At 36.0% G+C, this 14,831-nt stretch overlaps 1 protein-coding gene across 4 annotated transcripts in view; it reads left to right on the top strand.

Moving 5' to 3' along the window:
* IMMP2L (inner mitochondrial membrane peptidase subunit 2) overlaps nt 1–14,831 on the top strand; it is an 871,433-nt gene that overhangs the window by 616,916 nt on the left and 239,686 nt on the right. Inside the window, exon 6 of one of the 4 annotated variants that reach the window (XM_021935335.2) lies at nt 7,024–12,761. The exons of the other annotated variants lie outside the window; for them this stretch is intronic. Coding sequence (XP_021791027.1) covers nt 7,024–7,075 — 52 coding nt within the window. The 3' untranslated portion in view covers nt 7,076–12,761. Of the gene's footprint in view, nt 1–7,023; nt 12,762–14,831 lie in introns of those variants that run through there. 4 annotated transcript variants of the gene reach the window in all.

The raw sequence follows: 14,831 nt of genomic DNA on the forward strand, positions 1-14,831 counted from the left end.
TGTTTCAGGCCAGGGAAATCTCTTATTCTCTGCTTTGTTCTCATAAAAATATTTGGAACTTTCCTGCAAAACATGTAGAATGAGGTAAAGTGTATCTCTTAGGTATCTCCAACCCAGGGTGCTTATCCTCACCCTCATATGTTCTCCTTTCCACTATCCATAGTTACCGCCTCTCATACCCCACTTCAGTCATTGTCAGGGCCATTATAACTCTCACTCCTGTCCTCAGCCCCCAGAAAAATTACAATTTCATACTCACTAGATTTTAGGTACATTTTCAGGCCCAAATGGGGTATTTTAAGATCACACAATTTATAAATGATTCAACCATTGTATATTGATACTTTTTGTGAATAGCACTTTGCTGGGTACTAAAGGATAAATTTTAAATTTGTATAAACATAGCTGTTGCTTTTAATGAACTTAGGGTATAATTGAAGCTATAGAACACATTCACATGAAATAACTACATAATAAAGTTAAGTACTTAAACTTCGTGGAAACTACAGGGCTAAGTTTCTTATCCAGCTTGGTAAAACTCCAGTATGGTTACAGTATGATGGCAATTCTACCATCCTCTGTGACTTCAAACTTCACTAGCAATGCAAATTATTAATGTGATGATTAAGTAGTTTGGGTTTTATGTTATAGTTTATACCATTACTGGGCCACTTTCTGTGACCCAGGGCAAGTTCTTAACTATTCCAAACCTCACTATCTGTCCTCCTTAGTAAAGTGGGAATAATATAACCTACCTATATAGCTATTATTATAAATATGTGAAAAATTACCTGATATGCAGTAAGAACCTGGTAAACATTTGCTCTCCTCTTTTCCCTCCTTCCTACTATCACTATCATTTGCTTGTGTGGGTGGTGTAAACAATGAGAGTTTACAGGTACAAGGCTGTCTGCTCCTTGGAGAAGTTCAAGTTAGGAAAAAAAAAAACAAAAAACAAAAACATGGTAATGAAAGGTTTACTATTGTCCAAAACTACAGGACAAAACAGAGGATAACCTTGGTGGAATAAGTTGGTGGAGGAGCTGATCACTATCTTTCCAAATAATTGCACCAAAGGAGGTATGAAAAGGAAGTAAAGGCTTCAGCAGAATAATGAAGTTTCATTGTTGTGCCATGTTAATGCACCATGTAACTGTGTATTGACTTAACAAGGTTTCTGATTTACGCTGCTCAGTCTTATACATGATGAAATGATTAAGCGCAGTATACTCATTAGCTGCAGAACTGATTACTTCTCCTGAGCTAAGACTAAATCTACCTCCAAGACTCTGATAAATTTGTCTCTTGACAAACGAGTATTTAATGGCAGTTATCTTCCCCCATCTAGCACCTCCTTTTGTGGTCATTTGCTTATTATTGAGAACTTGATAAAATTCACAACTCAATCATTTCATGACATTTCTCTTTGTAAATGGCACCTTCTCTGTCACTTCTTGATCAGAGAAGAATTAGTCAGTAAGTGACTCATTCCTGATTTGTTAATGCAAAACCTTTTTGTTATTTAATCATTTTGAGACAGTCATGGATAGTTATTTAGCTTTGCAGATTCTTATAAGTCATGAGCTTGCTTAGGCAGAAGATGTTGAGTAGCTTGTTGAATTATGCAAAGTTAGGTTCAAAAAGTCAATCTTGATTTACAGCTGTTGCGTGAACAGTTCAGTGCAGGTTCAGTGAAGCACATTATCTGCAAATAATGCTCAGTACTTGTGTAGAAACAGCCTGAACAGAAAGCAACTTCATTCTATATGATTAATGCACAAGTGCTTTATAAACTATAAAGCAGTCTACTGATATAAAATGGAATTCACATGCAACATTTGTGTGACAGTGGGTGGAACTATCCCAAGGACAATGAGTTTCTATTGATGGCCAAGATCATAGGAGACCTTACTTTCTCAAATGGAGGGAAATATCTTAGTGTTACTTAATTCTGTGTACTGTTCGTTGATTATGACGAAAGCAACTTCTCATGAGCATTAAATGCCAACCATTCTAGAGATACAAGAAACTAATTATAAGATACAGAACTTAAGAATGTCCAAGGTTTTGTCCTACTACATTTATTCCCAATAAACAAATAGCTTGCAAATTTGAAGGGGCCACATGTACACTTAAGTCTCATCTTCACTCCCTTTTTTTTTCTGACTTTCAGTTGACAAACAGAATGATTTGCTTCTCCCCTTACATGAGGAAAATTTTCTGCTACTTCTTTTACCACCAAAATAATAAAGTAAAACACAGAGATGGGCTAGTGATTTCAATAAAGTGTCCAATAGTACAAATTATAATACTGAAAGAGAGTGGAAAACTGGCCAGGTGGAGATCAGCACCAGGAATCTGTGGCTAGGTCACTACATTTTGTGGCTTTGCTTAATACATAGATTTTGGAGCTGGATCCCAGCCAGTAGCACTGGGTATGTGGAAGAGACAGATGTACACATTTAATCGGTTGTTCATTCCATAAGTTGAATGGGGTTTTAGGACAGATCTCCCAGCCTAACAGAACTGAGGCACAGGCCTTGGTTACATGGATGTGATCCACACCAACGGTTGCAGCCAAGTGGCAGCTAGGTGGGCAGGCAAGTTTAGAAGAGTCGCCTGAAGCAACAGCAAGGATTCTAGTCATCAGGTAATTGCCTCTACTGTGCACCCTCTACAGTGGCTACCTCTGCTTAGGAACCTGGAGAGGCTGAGCTGCCTTCAGGGGATTTGGTTTCTGAAGCTTAGAAGACCTGAGAAAGGAAGGATTCACGAAGTTTATAGAGCAGTTGGTGAGGGATAGATTATATTCCTATTAGTGTGTTTAGAATGTTAAAATCTAGTGTAATAACAGAAATCTCCAGTAGGAATGTCTCCAAAAGGCATGTGCTGCGAGTGTTATGTCATGAAAGTATCTTTGTTTTCTTTCTATGTGTGCCTGTTTCTGGATGTATTTTATGTGTATTCCTGTTTGATTCTCTATCTCCTGTGTGTCTCTGTGAGATTCTGTTATTCTCTGTGTGCGTATACACTGAACTTTTAAAAATCATCGTTTTCCTTTTATTTCTGTGTTTTTCTCTCCTAACCTCTGGTTTTCATTTGCTTTCTACTCTCTTACTTAACCAAATGTAATAGGAAGCTGAAACAATGTGTGTATGTGTATGCGTGTGTGTACATATACACATATGTACTTACACACATACATTTTTAATTATATTTTGGATAAGACGTTTTTCTTTATTGTTCTTAAATTGAAAAACAGAAGAGCTAATATTACCATATTTTTAGAAAATATCAAACTAAATTAAATGTATTTTTGCTTCTGTCTTCAGTTGATGCCCTCCATAGTGATTTATCTGTTTTAGGGGTTCGTTGTGTTTTTAATAGAGACAAGAGAAGAAACTCTTTTTTCCTTCTACTTCATTCGTTCTGGTAGTTCATGGCATATATATTGTTTTAGCTAATCTTATTTATTTCTGGCCCTGCTCTAAAATAGATTTGAGGTAGTATACAAAAATAACCCTAACACAGGAGAGGAAACATATCAAGAAAAAAGGAACAGAGTGGAGATAAGAGATACTGCAAAGTGAGTTCCTACTGGCCAGAACTGAAATTAAGCAAGGTCACTGTTTCATTTATAAAATAATGTGTAAGAAAACCTTCTTACATTAGAGACTTAACACAAGGGTATATAGTTTTCTATTGCTGCTGCAACAAATTTTTTTATCACAAATTTAATGACTTAATACAAATTTATTTTCTTACCCTTCTGAAGGTCAGAAGTCCAGCATAGACATTATCAGGCTTCGGTGTTAGCAAAGCTGCATTCTTTTCTGGAAGTTTAGGAGAGAACCTGTTTCCTTGCCTTTCCCAGGATCTAGAAGCTTCCCACCTTCCTTGACTCATGGCCCCTTTCCTCCATATATAAAACCAGTGACATTCCATCTCCTTGACCATTCTTCTATAGTCATATCTCTCTCCTACTCTCTTTTTCCTCCCTCTTCCTTTTTTAAGGATTTGTGTGATTTCCTCGGAACCACCTGGATAATCTTGAGGGCAGCTAATTAGCGAACTTAATTCCATCTCCAACCCTAATTTCCCTTTGCCATGTAATGTAACATATTCACCGACTCTAGGAATCAGGGCATGGACAGCTTTGGGGAGCCATTATTATGCCTTTCACACAAGAATAACAAGTAATCTGATATTCCTAGAGCATCTCTCTCTCTGTCTATATGGCTCAGGTAGTTGAAGTTTAACTTCTTATATATGTTGGGTAAGGTCTCCAAGGCATCTTGGACAGGAGGGAGAGAGAGACAAAGAGACACAGAGAGGGGGAAGGAAGAAAAGAATGGGCGGGACAATAGAGGTGAAGTGGGGAAGGAGGAGGAGAAGGGAAATCAATAGGCAGAAATAAATAGAATCTGTGTTGTTTTTTATATCCCAGCCTCCAAACATTCTGCAGCACTACTTGTATCACCTTCTTTTCATTAAAACTGAGTCACTAAAGTGAGACCATATTCAAGGGTGATGATTATATTGAAAGAGTGTCAAAGAATTTGCAGACATGTTCTAAAACCACACAGTCACTTAAAAGATTTACAGTGTCCCCCAAACAGCTTTTCTTGGGGATAACAAGTAAATAAAACTTTTTTTCATGGGTCTCATAAAAGGACACTGTGTGTGATATAAAAGATGATGGCTTCACCAGTATCTGTACAAAAAAAATTGCAATGATAAAATTCATAGAGATGTTTATTATAGCAATTCTAGGTGCTAGCCCCAAAGTATGTTTTAGGAAAAAAAATCATTCTACAAGTTGCAACAGACTTTCTTCAAAGGTTTCGAATGGACTAAAGAGAAGCTAAGCAAAAACTTGAAAATGAGAAAAATTAATGGACTATATATACATCCTTCAATTGATGCTCCATCAATATTGTATATTATAATAAAAATTTTAAAAGACTTAGGCATGAAAGAGATGAAGATTATATTTCTTGACAAGAATAATGAATAAAAGTAAATTGCATGGCCATTTCAGGGCAGATCTGTAGGTTTTTAAACCTAGTTTGGTATTTACTTCTTAAATGAAAAAAATTCAGACATAAATATACACAAACCATTTTTCTTGGTTAAATAGAGGATGAAAAGTATCAACTTAAAAATTGTTGTTTTCCAACTTGTTATATGGTCACTTCAACCGATGCAGAAAGAACATCTGATAAAATTAAATGTGAATCCTTCCTATTTTAAAAAGAACATCTTTATAAATAGGGATAAAGGAACTGTCTCACCTTAATATAGGTAATATATCAGTACAACTATATACTTAAACAATTTAAATCTTTTTATTGTGGAATATGAATACTGAAAAAAAAATGTTTTAATGTTTCAGTATAGCCTCTTAGAAAATATACAGAGGCTACTCTAGGGCTCCCATCCTTGCATTAATTGACTTTTCATCATTAGTATATTTTTGTGCAGATGTTTAAATCTGATGTAATATATTTTTTAAAAACTTGGAGTATGAATATAGTAAGATCAAGTATGGGAGTTATCTAAATTAGGTCTTATACTATGTGTTCATAACCATGTTTTACTAAGAGGGTAGTAAATAATTTTGTTGATTATATCCTCCTATTTTGGCCGCCTTTGTATTCTCTTCATTAATATTTTATTTTCTCATGGATTGAGAACAGGATCATTCATTCATTTGCTTACACATTTAGCAATTAGTGTACACGAGTCTACTCTTTCCTTTGTAATTGAGCAATATAGGACACAGACTGTGAAATGAATGAATAAAAGATAATTACATGGAATACTTAATAGCCACATTCACCAGCTTTTTAATGTTCTTTCATTTTCATTGTTGGTGTGTTTTTTGTACCTTATAAAATAGGAGTTTATAAAGAAATTCTGAATGACTGTCAAGTAGTCTCATATCTTTTCATCACAGACAGAATGTCAGTAGATCTACATGCAAATTGAATGCAGCATCGATCTAAAATGTATAATTTTAAAAAAGTTTTTTTAAGTTATAAAAAAAGTGTATGTCCTGGTACAGCTATGAGAGTATCTGGGGGATGGGCTCTTTGAAGTGTTTGTTTTCATTTTTAAAGACAGTTCCTCCTACATGCTTTATGCCTAGAAGGACTTTGATGTCTGTTTGTAAGGCCATACTCGTGAAGTTAGAGTTAACTTTTTAAGACCAAATATCCAAATATATGTTCAACTGTTTATTTTCTGTTCACTCAACAGTATATCCATATAGAAAAATAAAAGCTAATCTTCCTTGGTCCTTCCATTTTAGTGCTAATATCTTTGCTGTTATCTTTTTCCCTCCACATCTTATGTCATGATTCCATTTTTCATCCCAGCAATACAAGTTTCAAAAGAACACCTTTCTTCAGCATACTCCTTTTTATTCCCTTATCATGCATAGCTGTGAATGGTTAGATGTAGTTGAAAGTTTTTAATAGCTCCTTTTGTTATCTTTCTCTTACAGAAAACAACTTTTTCTTGAATATACCATGTTCTTGAAATATAAGGCTCTAGGGTAGTGTAGTGGTAGAGGCATGAACCAGAACATTTTTTCAAATTGTTTAATCAGCTGTGTATACCAGTCCTACTTTGGAGCAATAACTAGAACACATAGATGGGATAAAAAGTGGGAAATGCTGTTCCTGTCCCTTCCAAAGCACTGAAAAAAGAAATGAGGCCATTTAAATTGTTGAGTCTCAGCACTGATGTTTAACTATTGAAAAGAAGATACTTGAAGAAAAAAAAATTAGACATCCAATTATCTACTTATTTTTGCTCTAACTTGAGAATCCTGTTTCCTAGTGAGGACATTATTATCTGCCCTTTATTTACATTATTAGAATATATAATATTAAAACTGACCTGCCCAGTTCCTCATAGTGAGAGAAACATAGGACAAACCTGGTACCTGCAGCAAGAGGACCTTGTGACTGGCCAGAGGGATGGGGCCCCTGTAATGAGTCTGGTATGTCATTGCAGGACTCCCTTGGCAAAGGTATTGCTGAAATGGAACCTCCAGAGGACTTCTTAGAAGAGAAACAAAAATAAATCCTGATCCCTATCCACACCCTTTTATCTGCCTGAAGAACTACAAACGTTTTCACCAGAAACCTCTTCTCAATTTTGCTTTAATGAAGGAAATTGAAGACACCCTGGGGACAAACAGTACTGCCTCTGTCGTCATTGGCCCAAACCTGGCTTCATGCTGATAAAGGTTGCCTATTCAAATGAATCAGTGCTCTATGTGAAATCACAAAGTGAGGAAAAGAGCATTTTAGGTAGAAGTCAGACTTCTCAATAATCATGGGAATTGTTCCTTTGTCATACATTAGACTCAGGTAGACTCGAGACTGAGTTACAAGGTGAGCTGAATGCTACCTTAAAGGCCAAGGAAGGAGACAGGCTTTTAATTCACCTGTACATCAGTGGGGGGCTATTCCTGGGCTTCTGTTGTCAATCATTAGCAATCAGGCTATAATGTGAGACAACCTGTAGGGCATTGGGATATAATAACTCTCAAAAAGGTAAGTTCTGAGAAATCAGTTTTAGTCTACCTTGAAGGAAAGCCTAATAAAGAATAATGTCATAGTTATAGAGGAGTAATACTCTAATTTAAAAATGAGATCTTTTGAGTCATAATTTAGATCAAATTAAAAGTGTGTTGGCAATATATTTTAATTAAGTAATAATGAACTGTGACCAAAATATTTATGTATAAAGCATATTTGATAGATTTTGTTTTATGAAAAAGTAATGCTTAAATATAAAAGGCTTAGTGAATTCTTTTGAAATATTCTACTAATAAAAGATTAGAACCTCCCTTAAAAGTAAAATGTGTGTAGACATATAATAAAGCCTCCTTTCAGGGAAAATCCAATATATTTAAGAGTTCACCTTTTATGCTTTTATGAGTTCACTCTCTATTTTATTTTTCTTTTAAGACTTAACTTTCTGGGGTTTTTAAAAATGCTATTAATGACACCAAATGCATATATACATTGTCTTTTTATAGAAGGTTGGTTTGCTGGTTAAGTGTCCCTATTGAATGCTTTATTTTAATTTATTCTTAAAGCAATGCTTTTTACTGGAGTTTCTCTTTTTCCTGTGTTTATGGTCAAGCCATAGAAGTTTTCTTGATAGTGTAAGAGTTACTTTTCTTAAGAATGATATTAATAATGATAGTTGTATTAATTGTTTCTTCATCACTGAAAGTTGATTCATGAGTGGTAAATGACTCACTGTTTACATGTTCTTTTTCTTTTTTGTAGTAAAAGGACTAAAATTTGAAACTTGTAGTTATTGGTGCATCAGGACAGTATGTGTTTGCTTATGCCTGGGAATCTAGCCATAGGCATGATCACCACAGCAACTGCCCTAGTCTTGTTTCTTTACAGGTAGAAATTTGTAATGGTGAAATGAAAGGCTTTGAGACAACCAATCTAATTGTTGACTGTGCCATGCAGTGGGGCAAATCAGAAAATCAATCAGAGTCCACCACTTTCCAGGTTTTATCTTGTTACACATCAAATTAAGGTCTTGACAATCAATCTGATGAGAAAATCATTGCATCCAGACTTTAGCGAGAAACCAGTTTGCTCATGATAGACATTTGAAGCAATATAAGCCTCATATTCTTACAATCAGTGGTTGCAGAATTTTTCATGATTCTAAGTTCAACTTCATGTGTATAAAACAGGACGGTGGTATTGAATCAGAGTCTTTCTAATCTCTGTGGTTCCTTGAGCCTAACCCAATCCGTACATTAAGTGAAGAGAAGAAAAACAATATTTTAAGGCTTTAAACATTTATCATGGAGTTTGAGTCACTTAATTTTAAAATCCATTCATGAGGAAATGATTATGTCAAGTGGATTTAGATGGTTCCAAACGAAAACCCTGTTAAAATACTATATCAAAGTATATCAAGACTAGATTGGGAGTTTTATATTTTGCATGTATGTTTCCACTAGGTTTATTGAGATGTAACTAATGATTTTTTCATTTATTATCTATCAGGATCCTTTGGACAGAACATAATAGACAGTTGACAAACATCTTAGTATTGTTATATGCAAGCATTTGTGGAAGATATAAAGAAGTAGAATTGCACTTAAGCCTGATGTGTGCATAATTCTTTACAGTTTACAAACATTGCCATATACGTTTTCTCCAGACCACTGGTCTTTCCAATGACCTCTTAAATCGGTAACAGCTATTTCTACAGTTCTTTAAATGCTTCTATTTTCAAAGCAAAGTGAAATTTTTGTTTTTGTAGCATCTTGGCACTCTGTCATATGAGAGTTGTGAAACACACTAGCTGAAGCTTATTCTTAATGGAAAGAAATACTGTGGCTGTTAATGTTTTTTTCTAGCTAATGAACCAAATCTATAATAAGGATACAAGTTCTAGCAGTGGTGCAAGCTCTTTGCAGTACACTGACATTAGACATGACACTGCAAGAAAAGATAATTTCTGACTAATGCCAAGGACTCTGGAGAATTATTAAAATGCAGTGCTCTGACAAGTTATGTTGGAGTAGTCTGCTGTTAACTTCTAGGAGAGATAGAGTATCCTCCTTGTGCCAGAGCAATTTATATTTCCAGTTTTCATATATGTCAAAATAATGTTCTTTGTGGTATGCCATGGGTAGTTAAGCACATTTGTTATTCCAAGATCCAAAATTTCACATCACTGAATCGATGAAAACATAATATGATCCCAGCCAATGCTTCCAGTCTGAATAGGAGAACAGAAGAAACAAGCAGGGAAGTGTTATCTCAGGCATTTCTCTCCTTGGCCTGGTTTACTAGAATTCGTATGTGCACTTTACAGTGAAATCCCTCAAAGGGAGGGTAATTTGAATAAAACACCTTGTCTCTATTGGCTAATTAGATAAGAAATAATGCAGAGGAATAATGATGTACATCCAGTGATCCCTATGACACATCACCTCTTGCTTTGATGTTAGATGGTGGAAGAGCTTCTGTTTCTAGCAGATGAGCATCTCAATATAAGTGCCTGCAGCTACGACTCTCCCACTAGAGAAGGGAATTTATAGATGCCACTGTCTTGAGAAACCTCATAGATGGAATTGACCCTTCCATCCCCAAGGTAAAGAACCACCTTCAGTTTTAAAACAGTGAAGTGTAGAGAACTGAATCATGAAAAAATGTATTTTTGTGTAGCTACTATTTGTCAGAGTTCAGCCAATGTTATACAATGAGTAGCATATAAAATAATATTGAACAAAGCTTATCTCACTTAAATGCTTCAAAACATAAACAAAAATATTATTCAACATGACTGTCTCATTTAAGAAGCTGACAGTTCTAATTCTTATTCTTTTTTCTCTCTTAAATAACTGGTCATTCAGTAAATTATTTTTTTTTTTAAAGTCATGATCTCAGAAAAGAAAAAGGACTTCACAGCAAAAACCGACGAAATCTAAATAAAGTCTGTAGTGTTAAGCCAATGTTAATTTCTTAGTTTTGACAATTGTGCTATGGTTATATAAGATGTTAACATTGGGGAAAGCTGGGTGAAAGGTGTATGCGAACTCAGCTATTTTTGTAACTCCTCTGTAAATCTAAAATTATCTCAAAATAATGTTTTAAAAAATTCCTGCCAGTTATTGGGACAAAGAAGTATCATGAATAAGAACTCTAATTATTAGTGGGACATACCCCATAGTGATCATTGCTTTCTTAAAATATACAAAGAAAATGATACACAGAAGCTTGGTAAAGCATATAAATATATTATTTCAAAAATGTGGAAACACATAAGATCAATTCCCAGCATTAGGACTTTCAAATTAACAGAAACCTCACAATAATGTCAAAAATACAGAGCATACTAAGGGAAACTCCTTCTGAAAAAAGCAAAAAACCAAATCACTTTCAAAAACTTTAAAGCATTAGCTCTTCAATGGCCTTCTATCTCAAAGACATCTGTGAAATGTTTCCTAATTCCCCAGAATAAATCAATAACCCTGTTCTCCATAGGCACCTGGTACATCACATTTCACTGTCACTTACCACATCTCTCTGTGCCCCTACCTAGGGTGCATACATCTGGAAAGGAGAAACCTACTAAATTAGGGTTCCCTAAAGGGACAGAACTAATAGGATACATGTATATACAAATGGGGAGTTTATTAAAGAGTATTGACTCACATAATTGCAAGGTGTGATGGACCCAATAGGCCACGATAGGCTGTCTGCAAGCCGAGGAGCAAGGAAGCCAGTCTGAGTCCGAAAACCTCAAAAGCAGGGAAGCCAACAGTGCAGCCTTCAGTCTATAGCCAAAGGCCCGAGAGCCGCTGGCAAATCACTGATACAAGTCCAAGAGTCCAAGAACTGAAGAACTTGGAGTCTGATGTTCGAGGGCAGGAAGCATCCAGCACAGAAGATGAAGGCCAGAACACTCAGCAAGCCAAGTCTTCAGAACTTCTGCTTGCTTTATTCTAGCCAAGCTGGCAGTTCATTACGTAGTGCTCAGCCAGTTTGAGGATGGGCCTGCCTCTCCCAGTCCACTGACTCAAATGTTAATCTCCTGCGGCAACCCCCTCATAGACACAGCCAGGAACACTATTTTGCATCCTTCAATCCAATCAAGTTGACACTTGGTTAATACAACAATCACACTTACTTTATGTTTATCTTCCCTGATGCCTTAGCTCACAATAGTACTCTGAATATTTTTTTTCAAGAAATCAGTGAATTTGATTGAAGAAAATGTGCACATTTCAAAACCCTTTTTTAAAGAGAATTTCTGTTTCAGTCTCCTCTCCAGTGTGCAAATGAGGAACAAACAATGAGGAAAATATTTCGCAGAAGCACTTGTCAACTTTAGGGTGCTTGAAAGCATACCCTCATTGCTCCATAGAATTAAATATAAATGATCCTGAAAACAAGTCGAGTCTCTATGAGAAAGGTCTTGGTTGGCATAGGCTCAGTATAATTTGCTGATTCTGCTCTAAGTTTCATTGGTGATTTCTACTATTGAAATCCTGGTTATTTGAAAGTTTCAGTTCATTATACCTTAACCACAAGTTTCTATCTCTGCCAATTTCTGTCTCTTATGGCTTAATTTGGTGAGTCATATTAGGAAAAGTCAAGCAGAAATTAATTACCAGGATTCAACTTGTCATTTTAAACACTTAAAGTAGTGAAATAAAAGTTACATTTGGAAGTAAATATGCTGAAAAGGAAAAGTCATGCAAAAGTCAGCATATGGAAATGGAGCATCCTCAGGCGGCCGTGAATTGGTTTTGACTTCATCAAAACGTCTAGTTCATGGTTGGTACATTTAGTATGCACTGTGGCTGCTGCTGTTTGAAGGTTATTAAGTTTGACCTAGATTTTATTGGTGTTCACTCTAATCTACTCAATTATCTTTTGGGGTTTGTGTGTGTCTCTGGCAAAGATGAACCATCAATTTCTATTGACATATAGAATAGTTGTGAAGATTTGATAAAATGCTAATTGATAACAATGAAAACTGAGTCACTATTTTTATAAAGACTTATTTTCTTAATATTTTTTAAATTATTAGAGAAATTATTTTTAATGACAAGAAGAGTGATGTAAAGAAGAGTAATGCAACAATGAAATCCTGTTTCTGGGGTCAGGTGCAGTGGCTTACGCCTTTAATCCCACCACTTTGAGAGGCCGAGGTGGGCGGATCACGAGGTCAGGAGTTCAAGAAAAGCCTGGCCAACATGGTGAAACCCCGTCTCTACTAAAAATACAAAAATTAGCCATATATGGTGGTGCACACCTGTAATCCCAGCTTCTTGGGAGGCTGAGGCAGGAGAATCGCTTGAACCCGGGAGGCAGAGGTTGCACTAAGCCAAGATCATGCCATTGCACTCCACCCTGGGCAACAAGAGTGAAACTCCATTTCAAAAAAAAAGAAAAGAAAATCCTATTTCTTTTGGTATTTTTGTAGCTCACACATCTTAAATAAGGGGATTATGATGAAAGGCACTAAAGTTTTAGAACTGTAAGTTCAGGAATGCCATCAGAGATCATGATTACTTCATTCTCCTAACTCAGTCTAAATGCAAATCACTTGAAACAAAAAAATTTCTTCATTTTCTTAAATATCATCAATAAATAAGAATTTATAGCTCGCTTGGTAATAATTTCATAATCTGTGTTTTGAGACATCTAATGGTCTACACTATATTTGGCTATATTATCAAACTTTGAATAACTACAACAAATAGGAAAGGAAAGAAATTCCTGAAGGAGAGACTTGTACATTGAACATTGGAATATTTCGTTAATTTCGTCTACTCTTGGCCTGTTGTCGGTGGTAAAGTGGATGCTTCTAAGTGAAGTAGAAGGTGGGAGACTTAGGAAATATTATAAGAAGGGACTGACTTTTATTTGAGCAGCAGTCTAGTAGTTACCTAATAATTTCTTGACATATTTTTCTAAGCCTGATATAATTTTAGCAGTATTCTCAAAGTTGTTCATTCTGCCCATAAATTTATAATATTTTCACTAATTTCTTATTATCCAATTGGGAATTTATAAGCTTCTTTTTACCAGGCAACTGATGTTTTTCTTTTTTTTATTTTTATTTTTATTTTTTTATTTTTTTATTTTTGAGACGGAGTCTCGCTCTGTGGCCCAGGCTGGAGTGCAGTGGCCGGATCTCAGCTCACTGCAAGCTCTGTCTCCTGGGTTTACGCCATTCTCCTGCCTCAGCCTCCCGAGTAGCTGGGACTACAGGCACCGGCCACCTCGCCTGGCTAGTTTTTTGTATTTTTTTAGTAGAGGCGGGGTTTCACCGTGTTCGCCAGGATAGTCTCGATCTCCTGACCTCGTGATCCGCCCGTCTCGGCCTCCCAAAGTGCTGGGATTACAGGCTTGAGCCACCGCGCCCAGCCGATGTTTTTCTTTTGTAATTTATTTTTGAGTAGATAATACATGAACATGGTTCAGAAATTTTAAAAACTGTAGTACAGCAGAAGAGACCTGTCCACCTTGTTTCCCATCTCCCTGTTCTTTGCCTTCCTTCCAGGGACTTTTAGAATGTACACGCAAGCAAAGAAGGATTTATTTACTTTATATTCTTCTTTCCTTCCTATTTTTACTGGAGGAGCATGGACTGGAGTCAAATCTACTTGGGACTGAATCCTAGTTCTCAGTTTCTTCATCAACAAATATGAGTTAATAATAATGTCATCTTCACAGAATCCTTAAAAAGGTTGAATAAGAAGACTGTAAGAAATGTATCACTATTTTGACGTGCAGATGGTGTTCAGTGGGTGTGATTATTGTTATTATTTTTAACCTTTGAATGATAGGAAAGGCATGAAAAGAAAAAAAAAATGTAGTATTGGTGTTCTGAGGCTGCCATAACAAATTACCACAAACTTGTTGGCTTAAAACACCAGTTGTTTATTCTCTCACAGTTCTAGAGGCCAGAAGTCTGGTATTGAAAGGGCTGTGCTCCCTCCAGAGATTCCCTTCCTTGCCTCTTCTAGCTTCTTGTGGCCATCAGCATTCTTGAGCTTGAGGATGTATCACTCATTCTCCGTGTCCATCTTTATGTGACTTCTCTTTCCTACTTGTCTCTCCCACGTGTGCTTTTTTGTCACATGGATACTAATCATTGAATGTAGGGCCCACCCAGAAAATCCAGGATGATCTCTTCTTGAAATCTTTAATTTAGTTACACCTATAGAGGCCCGTTTTCCAAATAACATCACCTTCATAGGTTCTGGGGATTAGAATGTGGATTTATCTTTTAGGGGGGCCACGATACGAACT

Source organism: Papio anubis, chromosome 4, assembly GCF_008728515.1.
Source record: "Papio anubis isolate 15944 chromosome 4, Panubis1.0, whole genome shotgun sequence".
NCBI classification, from domain to species: Eukaryota; Metazoa; Chordata; class Mammalia; order Primates; family Cercopithecidae; genus Papio; species Papio anubis.